We start from the raw sequence: 14,836 nt of genomic DNA on the forward strand, positions 1-14,836 counted from the left end.
GACGCCAGTTCGGGTGTCATAACCTCTGCCAGTTGCCAGTTCGGGTGTCATAACCGCCACTATCTTCCTTGTCAAGGCCGTCTCTGCCACGTCTGAGATGGCGGTGGTAGGTGGCCGTTGGAGAGCGGCTGTCATGTGTTGAACCCCTAATCAGTCAGGCGCGCCGCCTCCATGTACGGGCTTCTTGGGCGTCAGGTATGGCTGTTTAGTCAGGCGACTTGGAGCCGAAGTGGTGTGCGAGGTGAAGTCTTGAGTTTGGATAGAAGTGTGGCCCGAACTGCCCCAGGGTGGGTTAGCTCGGGTTTTTGCCTTTTGCGCTCTTTGTAAGTCTCAGGACCTCCAAGGGAGAGCTCGAATTCTTCCTTGGGGAGCTCAGGTCGTGGATTCCTTTTTTGGGGGAGCTCGAGACTCATTTTCTCAGAGCTCGGATTGTGGGTCCGCTGCCGTGCTGAGCTGACGCTTCTGCCAAGTCACTCTCGGTTGCTTCCACGTGTTGCATGGCCAAGCGGTCGGGCCAAATCTCCCTCCATCACAACCTAATATAGATATGTTACGGATGGACCGGGTTCAATCTAATATAATAATATTTTGGACCGGAATGTCTTATTGGTCCGTCCAATACGTTCAAATTGATTTTGGAATGGACGGAGTCGAATCCAAAACTGGTCCATTCACACCCTTAGTTACCCATCACAGTAGACACGCCAGCGTTCAGTAAAGATAAGCCTAGACGGAACCCACAGTAAACAGTAACCCAGCTCCAATTCATCCCGTAGTGGAGACAGTTCCGGTATGGTTTAATCGGATCCATCCGACGGTACCGACCGATATACAGCCCTCTACACTACTAATATTGCTTTCCTGCTGATACTTGCCTTGGCTACACATCTGAAATTCTGGATCAGCATAAAAGAATTTAATATATTTATTTCTCTTCTCTCCGGTCATCCCTCTCCTATTACAACCCACTCATAGTCACAAAAAGGAAGTAAAACCGCTTTGAATTTACAACGTACAAAGCGGGAAGGTAGTATAAACTTGTACTACTTCTGAAAGAGAAGCTATTATTTCTGTAATTGTTTATGTTCATTGACCAAGAAGCCCTTGTGGTAAGGTCTTCTGACTTCTGCTGATTGGATCGGGGGTCCAAGAAGAGGTTTCCCTCGTCCCCATCAAAATTGCAAGAGCAGCAGCAGAATTGTAAAAGTGAATCTGCAGCTCCGAAACATAAATGGGTGGATCTCTTTGAAGTCTTGACAACACAACAAAACGATCGCATTCGTCAACGTTCTGGGTGCGCAATCTTCACCCAATCTCGCACTCCTTTTCTTTTTCTTTCAATGGGTGACGTTTAGTGGGCTTTTAAGGGAAGAATCGATCCTTCCTTCAGTTGAATCTTGTTCAAATTCTTTACTCAGTACCCGACTTTCCTTCTCAATGGACACGATAAAAATATGAAGAATAAAGAGAGATCCTTGGAACAAAGAGAGAGCTGCAGATTTCCACCTGTATAGTGTACTACAATCACTAAGTTCTACTTTAGAAGTACATGCTATTGCTATTGTGATCGGAGTTTTCGCAGATTTTCTTATTGTTTTTTTTCTTCGTTCATGATTTTATTCTTGTGTGCGCTTATGCTTTTTACTGCTTCAATTGATTTTTATTTGTATTCATCTTTGCGAACCAGGTGTGTCTTCTGGCGGTTTCCGAGGGAATTCGATAGGCGGGTGGGGTTCAGTTTCAGTAAATTGATCAAGAAGGGAGGCCGGTTTCTGTTTGTTTGTTTTTCTACTGCTTATGCAATTCCTCTGCTGAAGAACTAATAACAACAGCAGGAGGACTGGAGGAGGAGAATAAGGTACCCAGGGTCTTATGCATAAGCACATTGTTCCAAAATTTGTGTGAAAATTTTCTTTTTTACCACTTCTCTAACCAAGATATTGGAATTTCAGATGGGGTTCCCCTGTTGAATGAAGAAGTGGTGCCAAACGACCTGTACTATAAAATCAGGAGCCATGGATATGGAGGAATCGAAAGATAAGAAAGAGATCGATAGAGAGGACTTGGAAGAGCCACAGGAAAAACCGATGGAAGAGTGGAAGAGAATTCCACCATGGACTAAGCAGATTACAGTACGCGGGCTTATTGCAAGCTTACTGATCGGGGTTATCTATAGCGTGATAGTGATGAAGCTTAACCTCACCACTGGCCTCGTTCCTAACCTCAATGTCTCTGCTGCCCTTCTCGCTTTTGTTTTCATACGGTCGTGGACAACGCTGCTTCAGAAAGCTGGAATTGTCTCATCCCCGTTCACACGGCAGGAGAACACCGTAATCCAGACTTGTGCAGTTGCATGTTATAGCATTGCTGTAGGAGGTGAGATGCTCTAATATTCTGTAAATTTATCAAGAGATTCAGAGCAGAGAAAAAGTTTTGTTTTTACCTTTAAAATATCCATTTCTTCCTCACTGTTTTTCAGATTTTTGTTGTTATTTGTATCTCAGGAGGTTTCGGGTCCTATCTTTTGGGATTAAATAAGAAGACATATGAACAGGCAGGGGTTGATACAGAAGGCAATACTCCAGAGAGCTTCAAAGAACCTGGAATTGGTTGGATGACTGGGTTCCTTTTTGTAGTTAGCTTTGTTGGACTTTTGGCCTTGGTTCCTCTCAGAAAGGTAGATTCCTCTTTTTCACTGTTATATTTATAATATGATTTGGAGGCAGATTCCTCTATTTCCTCTCAGACTTGGGTTTTGTTGTATGGTATTTTTTCCTTTGCTTCTAAATTTTCTGGTTACCAGTGAGATTACAATTCATCTTCTTGCAATAAGATTGTCAATTCCTATAAAGGGGTTCTGGGTAAACCACCTTAAATTTATCTTTAGCGCATTAATTATTTCTGATATGCTGTAACTTCTCACTCATGTTGACTTGGTGGGTATAACCCTCGCCCGACCTTGTAACATAATTGGTGTAGTAGATATTTGTCTTTAGGTTCTGTTTGTTTTTGTTTTGTTCAAAAAAGTAACCTTGTCTTAAATAATGTTCCATTTCAAACTTGTCAAGCTTTATGCTGGATTTCTGCAGTTTAATTTTCTCAGTTTTGCTGTTATAGCAGCAATCAAATACAAATATAACGATATAAAATGCTAATATTTTGGAACTGAACATCATTGTGGAGTAGTTCTATAACTCTAATCATTATATCTTTTCCGATCCTAAAGATATGCTCATAAAGTGGATTATAATTATTCCACAGATTATGATAATTGACTACAAATTGACCTATCCGAGTGGTACTGCAACTGCGGTTCTTATTAATGGTTTCCACACTTCTCAAGGGGACAAAATGGCCAAGTACCTATTTGTTTTTCACAGTTCCTTTCTCCTTATAGAATCAATAATTCAGATATAAACTTGATCTAAAAAGAGTTATCGTCTTTAACACAGAAAGCAAGTACACGGGTTTGCAAAGTTCTTCTCAATCAGCTTCCTTTGGGGTTTCTTTCAATGGTTCTATTCTGGAGGGGCACAATGTGGGTTCTCACAGTTCCCAACTTTTGGATTGAGAGCATGGAAACAAACGTGTGTATTGTTCTGTTTCCTACCTTTGCAGCTATACCTGTGAATCATCCTTTCTTGACCGCTGGTTTATGTTCATTGGATTTTGCAGATTCTACTTTGATTTTAGCATGACTTACATTGGAGCAGGAATGATTTGTTCACATCTCGTGAACTTTTCTTTGATTTTGGGAGCTGTGCTCTCATGGGGGATAATGTGGCCGCTGATAAGTGGGCTTAAAGGAGATTGGTTCCCCATGACTTTACCTGAGAGCAGTATGAAGAGCTTGAATGGTTACAAGGTTACCAAAATCAGATATCTCCTTTCAAAATTTTCATTACTGACGGTAACTTATGCTATTTAGAGAAAAAGTGGCTTCTCATTTACCAATGTATTGGGCAGGTTTTTATTTCCATTGCCCTCATCCTTGGAGATGGCCTCTACAATTTTCTCAAGATAATGTTCTTCACCATCAAAAGTATCCATGACAGGATGAACAAAAGGAACTCGAACAGAGGTAAATGAGACCACAAGTAGGACCGTTAGCAATCCTATACATGTGCAAAGAGAGTCTACCTAATGCCTGGCAAGCTGAACTTTGCTGCCTATACTGATTGTTTAATCGTCTGGTCAATGTTGTTGAGCAGGACTTTCTACAGAGTTTATAACTCAGGCCAGATACAGGCCTGGCTATGGACTAAATCCAGTAGCTGCAATCAGGCTATCACAGCTTGAGCCTAGATGCTTTGACCATGATGGATCACAATCAGTTCAGGCCAGGCTTGAGCAGACGACCTTGGCATGCATCCAAACTTGCCTGTTGGCACCTAGCAGTCTACCAACACGTCCCATGTAGACATGGTTTGTTTTACAACTTGAGCTAACATTTTTGCTTCTTATCTTCAGTGGCAGATCATAGGAGTCAGCCTCTTGATGATCTTCAAAGAAATGAATTGTTTGTGAGGGAAAGAATTCCTTTATGGCTTGCCTTTGTGGGATATGCCACCTTCTCCATCATTTCCACTATTTTGATCCCATTAATGTTCCCTGAGTTGAAATGGTACTATGTGGTTTTAGCTTACATTTTTGCTCCGTCTCTAAGCTTCTGCAATGCTTATGGTGCTGGTCTGACTGACATGAACATGGCCTACAACTATGGAAAAGTTGCCCTCTTTGTAATTGCCGCCTTGGCTGGAAAAGACACTGGTGTGGTAGCAGGGCTTGTCGGTTGTGGCCTGATTAAATCCATTGTTTCCATTTCCTCTGATCTGATGCATGACTTCAAGTCCGCTCATCTCACTCTCACTTCTCCTCGCTCAATGCTTGTGAGCCAGGCTGTTGGAACTGCCATGGGCTGTGTGGTTGCTCCTCTAACATTCTTTCTGTTCTATAAGGCTTTTGATGTGGGCAATCCTAATAAAGAGTTCAAAGCTCCATATGCATTAATCTATCGAAACATGGCAATTCTTGGAGTCGAAGGCTTTTCTGCACTACCACGGCATTGCTTGCAACTCTGTTATGGATTCTTTGCCTTTGCAGTTGGGGCCAACTTACTGAGGGATTTATCCCCACCTAAATTAGGGAAGTGGGTTCCGTTACCAATGGCTATGGCAGTGCCTTTCCTAGTTGGAGCCTATTTTGCGATTGATATGTGTGTTGGGAGCTTAATTGTCCTTGTATGGCACAAGCTCGATAGCAAGAAGGCTACTTTGATGATTCCTGCAGTTGCATCTGGTTTGATCTGTGGGGATGGGCTGTGGATCCTCCCTTCATCTATTCTTGCTTTAGCCAATGTTAATCCTCCCATCTGCATGAGGTTCTTGGCTACGTAATGCGGGAATTCTCCAGAAGAAAGCAAAGTAATATTGAAGGAATTGAAACAACAATTGGTGAGTACAAGAGTAGTCTAATTTCAAAGTGGAGGCTTTATAAAGGATGAATATACATACAATGAAATCAAGACGTGCTCACTTTATTTTTAGTACAGTAGTGTTAGCTCAAGCTGAAGCTGACAGAAATCAATATAGGTTTATCCTATATGAGATCATTATGTAAGAGAAAGAATCAATCACTCGCATGGTGTATAAAACACAAAGCACTTGACATAACTGAACATGTGCAATGAAATTTCAATTATCAAATAGTTAGAGATTAATTTTTCGCAGTAGTTTAACAAGGATGCTTCAATTGTTTTGAGTTTTGTTACCGAGGAGCAAATCAAATTTGAAATTCCTCCCCTTTGTCAAAATTACCTTTACGAGCCCGGATCTCCTGCCCATGTTTATTGCAGTCACATGGAGAACATCTCATCCTCTGCATAGTATTATGCTGGGGGAGATGTTCTAAATTCAAGGGGATAGTGTATTGGGGTAGGCGTGGGCAGGGATCCGGAGTCTACCTTTACCTATGTTATAATATTCTTTTACTTCACTTGTTGTTGGTGAAGCAACTTTAGTTTAGCCCCCATAGGCAGGGCTGCAAACGGATCTCCCTCTTTTCTTCCCCTTCTTTTCTATTTTTCTCCCGTCCCTTTCTCATCTGTTTCTGTCCCTCTTCTTCTTCCTCACTCAGTCATCGGTCATTTGCAGTATCCCATCTACAGTGGAAAGGAAAGAAAGGTGAAGTCTTCAACTAACATCAATCACTATTGGAAAGGGAATGCCCAATGCACGTCAGTGTCCATTGTCCAATCGTTTTTTACCTAATGAAGAAACGAGATCAGAGACGCTGAAATCCGAAATAAGAGAGAGAGAGAGAGAGAGAGAGAGAGAGAGAGAGAGAGCTGGTTATCTGTACTGGAAATCGGTAGGTGTCGTCTCTTCCGTCCAAGGCTCTTCGGAGTTTTCACTTTAAGGCCAGAAGAAGAAGACGGTCAAAAGACACCGAAGGGAAAGACTCGCGGTATATAAGATCTGAGATTAAGATCTCGGCTTCGTCTTCTTCTGCGTCTTCATTTAAACCAGAGATACACCACTAAAAATGAAGAAGAGACCGAAAAAACCGTCTCACCTCACTTTTATTGAATGGGCAAATTTCTTAAACTGCGTTTAGCGAATTGATTAAGTACCCTCACTTTTTGAAAATTGACTAACACTTTCAAACAATTGACTAATACTTCTCTTACGGTTAACACCCCTTAATTTTCCGTTAACAAAAATATAAAAGAACTATTTACCCTTTAGATCTGTTTCTGCTTTACAATCATCGCCCTTAAGCAGAATTGTTACGCCAGCTTTCTGTCTTTGACCACCCACCCTATTTCTCGTGGCTGCAAGACCCATATCTCTCTCTCTCCTCCTCTTTCCCCATCGTTGTTGGGTTCATGGACAGAGTAACAGAACATTAGAGCTTCAGCAACCGTCCAATGTTGTAATGGTCATCGGCTTTCGGAGAGCTTCAGCAAGACGAACAAGGGAGATCCGCCGCTTGGTCCGACCAAAACATATGGGAAGGAAAAAGAGAGGGAGTGATGAAAAAGAAAAGAGAGAACGAAGGAGAAGAAGGAGAGGAGGAGAGAGAGAGTGAGAGTGAGAGGTTAACTTCTGATATAGTGCGATCTAGTCACTCCTAGCCGGTAGGGGCTTCACTCCTAGCTAGCAACAGACAGCACCTGAGAATGAGAAGACGGATTCCTGGGAATATCGTCCGACGGGAACACTCTGATACTTAAGTTAGAACTCGGTAGAAAGCTTAGAGAGTAGTAAAGGAAAACGAGCTAAGAGTGGAGATGCACACTACTCAATTACAAAATTTCAATTACCTTCTTCCTTGGGGGTCGGAGCCCTTATATATTAATGCTCTGTCAAATCGGGTGTAATCGCCTTTGATTCTCTACAACTGTTATTCATCAGGCTGATTCGATTGGTGTAGGTATCCGTCGCAGGGTACGATCCTGTCAGCTGAGAGACGTTATGCAGAGTTGGCGTGCACGACGCCGCCTGACGTTGAGACGTGGGCACAATCCTCTGTACTGGTAGGTGTTGCGCCGCCGGACAAGAGACATGGGAGCAGTCTGACAAGCACAGTCTTGTCGGATAAGAAGTTTCCCGAAGACTCCGGGTTACTCAATAGCGAGCTCCCTTGTAGCGAACTCCTTCGTAGCGAGCTGCCTTGTAGCAAGCCGTTCTGTAGTGGGCTGTAGCGAGCTGTTCTGCTGGGATTTCAGCGAGCTCATTACGTCAAGTTGTGGTCAAACTGTCATGCTGAGCTGTCACTTACGTCGAGTCATATCCACGTGTCCCTTAGTTAGGAGGTTGGGTCAAATCACCCTCCATCAATTGCCCCCCACTCCTCGGGCTAAGGGTCTTACTCTAGCACGGGGAGCTCATGAAGTGATGGGTAGATTTGACCCATAATTTAAACTAGGTTGACTGATCGCATGATGTATACGCGCGGATGTCAGGCGACTTCTGGATTTTTTGAGCACCAAAAAACGTGCCAAACTGCCTTCAGTTTCAGAAGACGCACAACCAGCTTTATTTTAGTCTCGGAGGACGTGCAACCAGCTTTATTATAAGCCGTTGGATCCGCTTTGATCGGGACCGTTGGTTTTTTGGGCACAGTGGCTATAAATAGGATGGCCCCAGGCCTCGTTTTCTTTACGCCAACTTGCCTTGCTTTCGGTTTGAGGTCGCGCCTTTGCCTTGTTTTCTCGAGCTCTCCCTGTTTTCGTCGCTTTCTCAGTTCACTTTCTTGGTGAGTCCTCTACTCTGTCCAAACAATGTCTGGGTATCCGTACTACGGTGGCTTTTCCTAAGATGGTAATCAGGGTGAGGTCCCCTCGATCTCGGGGGGAGTTTGGTGGTTTCCTGAAGGGCAGGCTATAGAAGTCCAAGAGGCCTCCGATAACTCGGCTTCCACTTCTCGGGGTCGAGAGCCGGATAGCTTCGGCCCTTCTTCCATGTTAATGGAGAGGCTTTGAGCCCTAATCTCTTACTATAACCTCCCCAAGGATCTCATCTACAGCCTCCCATCCGGTAACTATCCCTGGGAGCACGGCCACGATGAGATCGTGATCTTTGAGGAGCAGCTCGTGGCTGGTCTCTGACTCCCTCTATACCCTTTGATAGTGGAGGTTCTTACCCATTTCAATGTCACCATAGACCAACTCCATCCGAACTCAATCCAGAATGTGGTTGGGACAATTTCTTTGTTTTTCGAGTACTGTCTTCCTCTTTACCTTGATCTCTTTGCCACCCTCTTGTCAATTAAGAATGCCTCCCCTGGAGCCCCCCCAAAAAGGTGTTCTTATTACTTTTCCCCTTGTCCTCGCTTCAAGTTCCTCCACGGTTTGCCAAATAGGATCCCAGCATAGAAGTGGGGTTATTTTGTAATTCGCAACCTCGAGGGGTGGCCCTTTCTGACCCACTGGAGGGCTGCAGTTTAGGATCCAGGCGTTGAGCTGAACCCGAAAGTTTGAGAAATTCTGTAGTATTGGGCGGGGGTAGGCTTCCTCTGGTCAGACTACTTGGCTGAGGACAAGCTCATGCAAGCCAGCTTGAGCCCCGGTAGGTTACCCTTAGGTCACCTTCTCTTCTTTTTTTTTTTTTTTTTTTTACGAGCTGGACTAATGCCTTGTGATTCTTGTGTGGATGCACGTCGCCTTTTGTCGAGCAACCAAAAGCGTAGGGGGAAAAGGTCGCACCCCAACCAAGCGTCCACTTCTGGGGCCGCCGAGTTCGAGGCTGTGGATCCAACCTTTGTTCCGCCATCGGAGGTCCCACCCTAGGAGCAGTACCCTTCAGTCGTGTGGTCCGGCCCCACCGTCTTCCCGCGGTTTCCTACAGAAGGAAGGGACGGTGGTAAGTGCATGCTTCTTCCCTTTTTCTCCCCCCTTTTCTTTTCTCTCTCCCCCTTACTTCGGATTTCTATTGGTAGTTGAACTCCACCATCCACGCCATGGCCTGTCAGACTGCTATCCACTCCCACGATGTCGTCGATAAAAGGTCGGAAGTGCAGAGGCTCCAACGCGAGCTCGACCAGGCCTGGGATGAGTTCATCCATGCTCAGAAGGGGAGTGAGGCCCAGGAGCTGCTTGTTAGGGACCAAGAAGCACGAATCTCCCGACTGTCTAAGGAGAGCGCCCATTATAGGGAGGAGTCTTTGAGGGTGGCGGCGGAGAGGGAGCTTCTTCGCCAGCAGGTCCAGAGCTTGGAGTCCACGCTCATGAGAGCACCCGAAACTTTGACGCCACGGTGGAGGCAGAGCGGGCTAAGGCGGTGGAGGACTTTAAAGAGTCCCAACAGTTCCACGACCTCTAGGTTGAATACAGCTCGAAGTCCTACCGCTCGGGGTTCAAGCTTTGCCAGTGGTTGGTCCAGAAGAAGTTCTCTGTCCTTAACCTTGAGGGCGTAACAATGAGGGACCTGGCCCCAGAGACGGTGGATACTACGGAGGAGGAGCCCGACTCCCTGGAAGAGAGCGATGAGGACGTAGAGGAGGTGGGGCCTTGAGGTTGGTTGCTCTCTTTTTTTCTTCTTCTAAAAAATGAATCTTTTGAAGTGGTTGCTCTCGGGCGGATAAGCCCGGTTCTCTTTTTTTCTCTGTTTTGGTGTACTCTCCCGGGCTATTAGGCATGGTTTTATCTAGTAATGAAATGTTTCTCTTTTTTGCTAAGTGTTGTGCGATTTACTCTTTTGCTGAAGTGACTATTTCACTCGAACTGTTAGAGCTAAGTGCTCAAAGTGGGGTTTCTCGATTATCGTTACCCCGAGATGTCTCCTAGTACTTGGTAGGGGTGATTTTATAACGTACACCGAGGCGACCAACATAGCGAGCATATGCCCGACCTGTACGCACTTGGGTTACTTAAGTTGAAGTCGGTTGTCTCTAACGGGTCCAACTTGTATACTAGGACGGGCTATGCATCATAGGATTCACACCGAGCTGCCTGTGCCTTTGGTATTAATACTTAGCCTATGCCGATGAAGTAGTTAGGTCTTACACGATGTCGAGGTCTTCGTTAACTCGGCGTTTTAGTCATTGGGCTAGGGGAGTGAGGTCCACTCTCCTAGAGTTCGCCCATGCCATAGAGGCGACTGGGTCTTATAGTGCCGAGGTCTTCGTTAGCTCGACGTATTGGCCCTTAGGCTCGTAGAGCGACTATGGTCCACCCCCTTCTGGAGTTCGCCCATGTCGAAGAGACGACTGGATCTTATAGTGCCGAGGTCTTCGTTAGCTTAGCGTATTAGCCCTTAGGCTCGAAGAGCGACTTGTAGTCCACTCAGCTCGGTGATTACAGGTAATATTGCCTTAAGTTGACAATATTCCATGCTCGAGGTACTTGTTTCCCTTCTAGGGTTTCGAGCTTGTACATTCATTTTTCGAGCAACCGCTTTACTCGGTAGGGTCCTTCCCAATTTGGCCCAAGATTACCAACATCGGGCTCAGGTACCATGACTTTACGAAGAACTAGGTCTCCGACGTGGAGGTTCCACTTTTTGACCTTGGCGTTATAGTACCGAGCTACTCTTTGCTAGTAGGCCATGGTCCTAATGTATGCGAGGTCCGTACTTTGTCAAGTAGGTCGAGGTTGGTGCGTAGCTTATCTTCGTTTGCTTCGTCATCGTACACTTCTAGACGTAGCATGGGAACCTCGATCTCGGCTGGGATGACTGCTTTAGTCCATAAGTGAGGTTGAAGGGAGTCCCGTCTGTTGCGGTCTTTACCGTGGTCCGATAAGCCCATAGTACACTGGGTAGCTCGTCTACCCAAAGTCCCTTAGCTCGGTCGAGGCATGCCTTCAGTCCGTGGAGAATGGCTTTGTTTTTGACCTCCGCTTGGTTGTTTGCTTGAGAGTGTGCTACCGAGGTGAAATTTTGTTAATTCCTATGTCTTTGCACCAGTTCTGGAATTTAATATCCTCAAACTGCTTACCGTTGTTAGAGATTAGTACTCGGGGTAGTCCGAAACAACACACTATACTCTTTTAGAAGAAGTTCTGCACATTCCGCACTGTGATCATTGTGAGAAGTTCAGCTTCTACCCACTTGGTAAAATAATCAACTGCCACCACTAAGAACCTCTTCTGCCTTGTCGATGGCGGAAATGGTTCGAGTATATCAATCCCCCACTGTGTAAAAGACCACGGGCTGGTGAGATACTTCAGGTCGGCGGCAGGCTAGTGGTAGATGTTGGCGTGCTTCTGACACATGTCACATCTTCTGACGAGTTTGATCGCATTTGCCTTCATTGTTGGCCAGTAGCTCGGCTTCAAAAGGTCGCAAGCAGCGCAGATAGGGGAGCGTGTAAGATCTTCGATACAGTCGTTCGTCTATTATAACGTATTTGGCCGCCTAATACTCTACCCTTCTATAGCATTGCGATATGCAGAGAGGGTCCCGTGTAGCAGGAAGCTCGTAAGCGGATCAATCCAGCTCGACTCTACTTGAACGACAAAAGTGACCACCTCTACCCCCTCGAGAATGCTAGGCCGAGCCAAGTTCTCTATATACACGGTTCTCATGGTGTTATCACTGGTGCTGGATAACCGGGATAGGGCGTTGACCTCAGCGTTCTCAAATCTCAGGATTTGCTTGATGAAGTGAGACTGGAAGTTGAGTAGAGCCTCTCTGACTTTGGCTCAGTAGGTGATCATGGTTGGCTCGCGAGCTTCATATTCACATGTAACTTGGTTGACCACGAGCTGAGAATCATTGCAGATGATGATGTGCTTGGCTTTCACTTCATTTGCTAAAGCCAGCCCAGCTATTAACACCTTGTACTCCACTTCATTATTGAACACCGCAAACTCAAAGTGTAACACATACTCCAGTTTCACCCCGCTTGGCCCATACAAAACGATTCCAGCTCAGTTGCCCTACTGGTTGGACAAGCCATCCACGTGAAGGATCCAAGGCTCCTCATCCCAGGTCGGGTTCGATCTAACTAAGAGACGGCATTGGTTGCTGCCTCACGGTGCTCATGCCCAACCGGCCTGAGAACCTTAGGCTCATCTGACTTGGGGACCTCGGGGCCTCGGACTCGATCGGCCTGGGGACTTCGGTGCTGAAAGTGCATTCCACGACAAAGTCAGCTAAGGCTTGTGCCTTGATAGTAGTTCGCGACTTGTATTAGAGGTCATATTCGCTGAGCTCGATGGCCCACTTCGTTAGCTTACCAGAGACCTTGGGCTTGAGTAAGACTTTCCTCGAGGCTTATTGGTGAGGACAACGACAATATGAGCTTGGAAGTACGGACAGAGCTTCCGAGCTATGATGACTAGCGCATACACCAACTTTTCGATCTCTGGATACCTTGTCTCTGCACCCTGCAATACTTTGCTAACATAGTAGATAGGTCGTTGGACCCGATCTACTTCTCTTATCAGTACCGAGGTGATCAACTCGGGTTGGGTTAAGACTGAGATATTGGTGAGGTACCTTTTGAGCTCGTCGAACGTGAGCTGGCACTCTTTGGTCCATTCAAAGCCTTTGCTTTTAATTTCCTTAAAGAAAGGCAGGCAGTGGTCTACCGATTTGGACATGAAGTAGCTCAAAGCAGCTATGCGGCCATTGAACCTCTGAATCTCCTTCAATTTTCGGGGTGGTCTCATATCTAGGATAGCCTTGATTTTATCCAGGTTGGCCTTAATACCACGCCGGTTGACGATGTACCCTAGGAATTTACCCAAGGTGACACTGAAGGCACACTTGTTTGGATTCAGTTTCATATTAAACTTACGCAAAATTTCGGGAACAGAATGCAAATCTTTTATTAAATCATTTGAAAAATGAGTTTTGACGACCATGTCATCTACATAACATTCTACTTTCTTGCCGATCAATGGCTCGAACAACTTATTTACAAGTCTTTAGAAGGTAGCCCCGGCATTTTTCAGTCAGAAGGGCATGACCTTGTAACAGTACAGGCCTAGCTCGGTTATAAAAGTTGTTTTTTCTTCATTGGCAGGGTCCATTCTTATATGGTTTTAGCCCTAGTAGGTATCCATGAATCTTAGCAACTCATGCCCTGAGGTCGCGTCCACCAGGCGGTCAATCTTGGGGAGTGGGAAGCAATCCTTCAGACAAGCTCGATTCAGGTCAGTATAATCGACGCACATGCGCCATTTATCATTGGCCTTCTTTACCAGGACTGGGTTGGCTACCCAGCTCGGGTAATGGACTTCTCTGATGAAGTCGGCTACGATGAGCTTCCCGATCTCATCGTCAACTGCTCTCCAACGCTCCGGGGCTAAGTTGTGTTTCTTCTGTCTAACGGGGCTAACTACAGGATCAGTATTTAGCCTATGAGTGATGATGCTTGGGTCTATGCCGGACATCTCTGCCCCGGACCATGCAAAAAACATCTAAATTTTGAAGTAAAAAAAACTTACTAGTTGAGGTCATAGGGGTTCCTGGACTGAGGCGCCGATCTGAAGTGTTTGAGTTGGGACCTCAGCCGAAGTGGGCACGAAAACATTCTCTTCGGTAGATGCAACTCGCTCTTCGCATTGCTCTGTAGGTTGCTCTAGCTTGAGGTCATCGGCCACCTTGGTTTTCCCTTTGAGGGCGGCGATGTAGCACTTGCGAGACTCAAGCTGATCACCTCGCACTACCCCAACTTCAAAGTTCGTGGGGAACTTCATCGCCAAATAATAGGTGAAGACCACCGCACGAAGAGCATGGGTGGTGGGCCGACCTATTATGGCGTTGTACGGGGAGGGAGTTGCGACCACCAAGAAGTCATGGTTGAGTCACACTATGCTAGGTCTAGTGCCGACTTCCACAGGTACTGCGATTCTCCCTAGGGGCCTGACTTCCTCTCTACTGAAGCCTACCAAGGGAGTATTTGCGGGCTTGAGATCGCTCTCTTGGAGCTGAAGCTTGTCGAATGCTGCCTTGAAAAGAATGTCTGCTGAGCTACCGGAGTCAACGAGGACATGCTTGACTTCGAAGTCATTGATCCTCATCTTTACGACGAGCGTTTCATCGTGGGGTATTGGACCCCGCGCGCGTCGTCCTCAGTGAAGAAAATTGGGTCTTCTGTCTTTGGCCGCTTTTGGGGGTTCTACTCCTCCCTTCTGACCTCTCGAGCTGATGTCTGAGCTGCGGTCGAGGTGCAGCCTGTGATGATCGAGCCTCCGACAATCACATGAATAGTCCCCCGAACTTGTATCTCTTCAGGGGGCTACCTCTACGGCTGCTCTGCTTGCCTGCTGCTGGATTCAGGAGCATCTCTACCTTGCTCCCTCTACCGACCTGCTTTATTATTATTATTATTTTGTACAAAACTTCTTAAGTATCCGCGATGGATGAGCTCTTCTATCTCGTCG

General features: G+C 46.0%; 1 protein-coding gene across 4 annotated transcripts; it reads left to right on the forward strand.

Annotated features, from left to right (window-relative positions):
- The first annotated feature begins 688 nt into the window (after nucleotides 1–688).
- On the forward strand, nucleotides 689–5,719 carry LOC148881070 (metal-nicotianamine transporter YSL3-like). Of its 4 annotated transcripts, none has more exons than XM_088963334.1 (9): nucleotides 689–1,294; nucleotides 1,688–1,858; nucleotides 1,953–2,376; nucleotides 2,505–2,677; nucleotides 3,262–3,359; nucleotides 3,453–3,587; nucleotides 3,676–3,865; nucleotides 3,967–4,081; nucleotides 4,471–5,719. In XM_088963334.1, exons 3-9 carry the CDS (start codon nucleotides 1,971–1,973, stop codon nucleotides 5,394–5,396), a joined length of 2,043 nt encoding a protein of 680 aa, XP_088819460.1. In that variant the 5' UTR covers nucleotides 689–1,294; nucleotides 1,688–1,858; nucleotides 1,953–1,970; the 3' UTR covers nucleotides 5,397–5,719. The 4 variants fall into 4 exon arrangements, with proteins under 4 accessions (XP_088819460.1, XP_088819461.1, XP_088819459.1 ...); XM_088963335.1 differs by having other exon boundaries at nucleotides 1,068–1,508; XM_088963333.1 differs by having other exon boundaries at nucleotides 1,073–1,545.
- The last annotated feature ends 9,117 nt before the right edge of the window (nucleotides 5,720–14,836 follow it).

This window comes from Nelumbo lutea, chromosome 1 (assembly GCF_056320005.1).
Source record: "Nelumbo lutea isolate HS-2025 chromosome 1, American lotus-T2T, whole genome shotgun sequence".
NCBI lineage: Eukaryota > Viridiplantae > Streptophyta > Magnoliopsida > Proteales > Nelumbonaceae > Nelumbo > Nelumbo lutea.

Excerpts from the sequence above, each read along its gene's own strand:
- LOC148881070 (XM_088963334.1), top strand. The coding sequence starts at position 1,971 with ATGAAGAAGTGGTGCCAAACGACCTGTACTATAAAATCAGGAGCCATG. Across the intron at positions 2,678-3,261 it reads CCTTGGTTCCTCTCAGAAAG|ATTATGATAATTGACTACAA; the intron begins GTAGATTCCTCT and ends ATTATTCCACAG. Across the intron at positions 3,866-3,966 it reads AGAGCTTGAATGGTTACAAG|GTTTTTATTTCCATTGCCCT; the intron begins GTTACCAAAATC and ends TGTATTGGGCAG.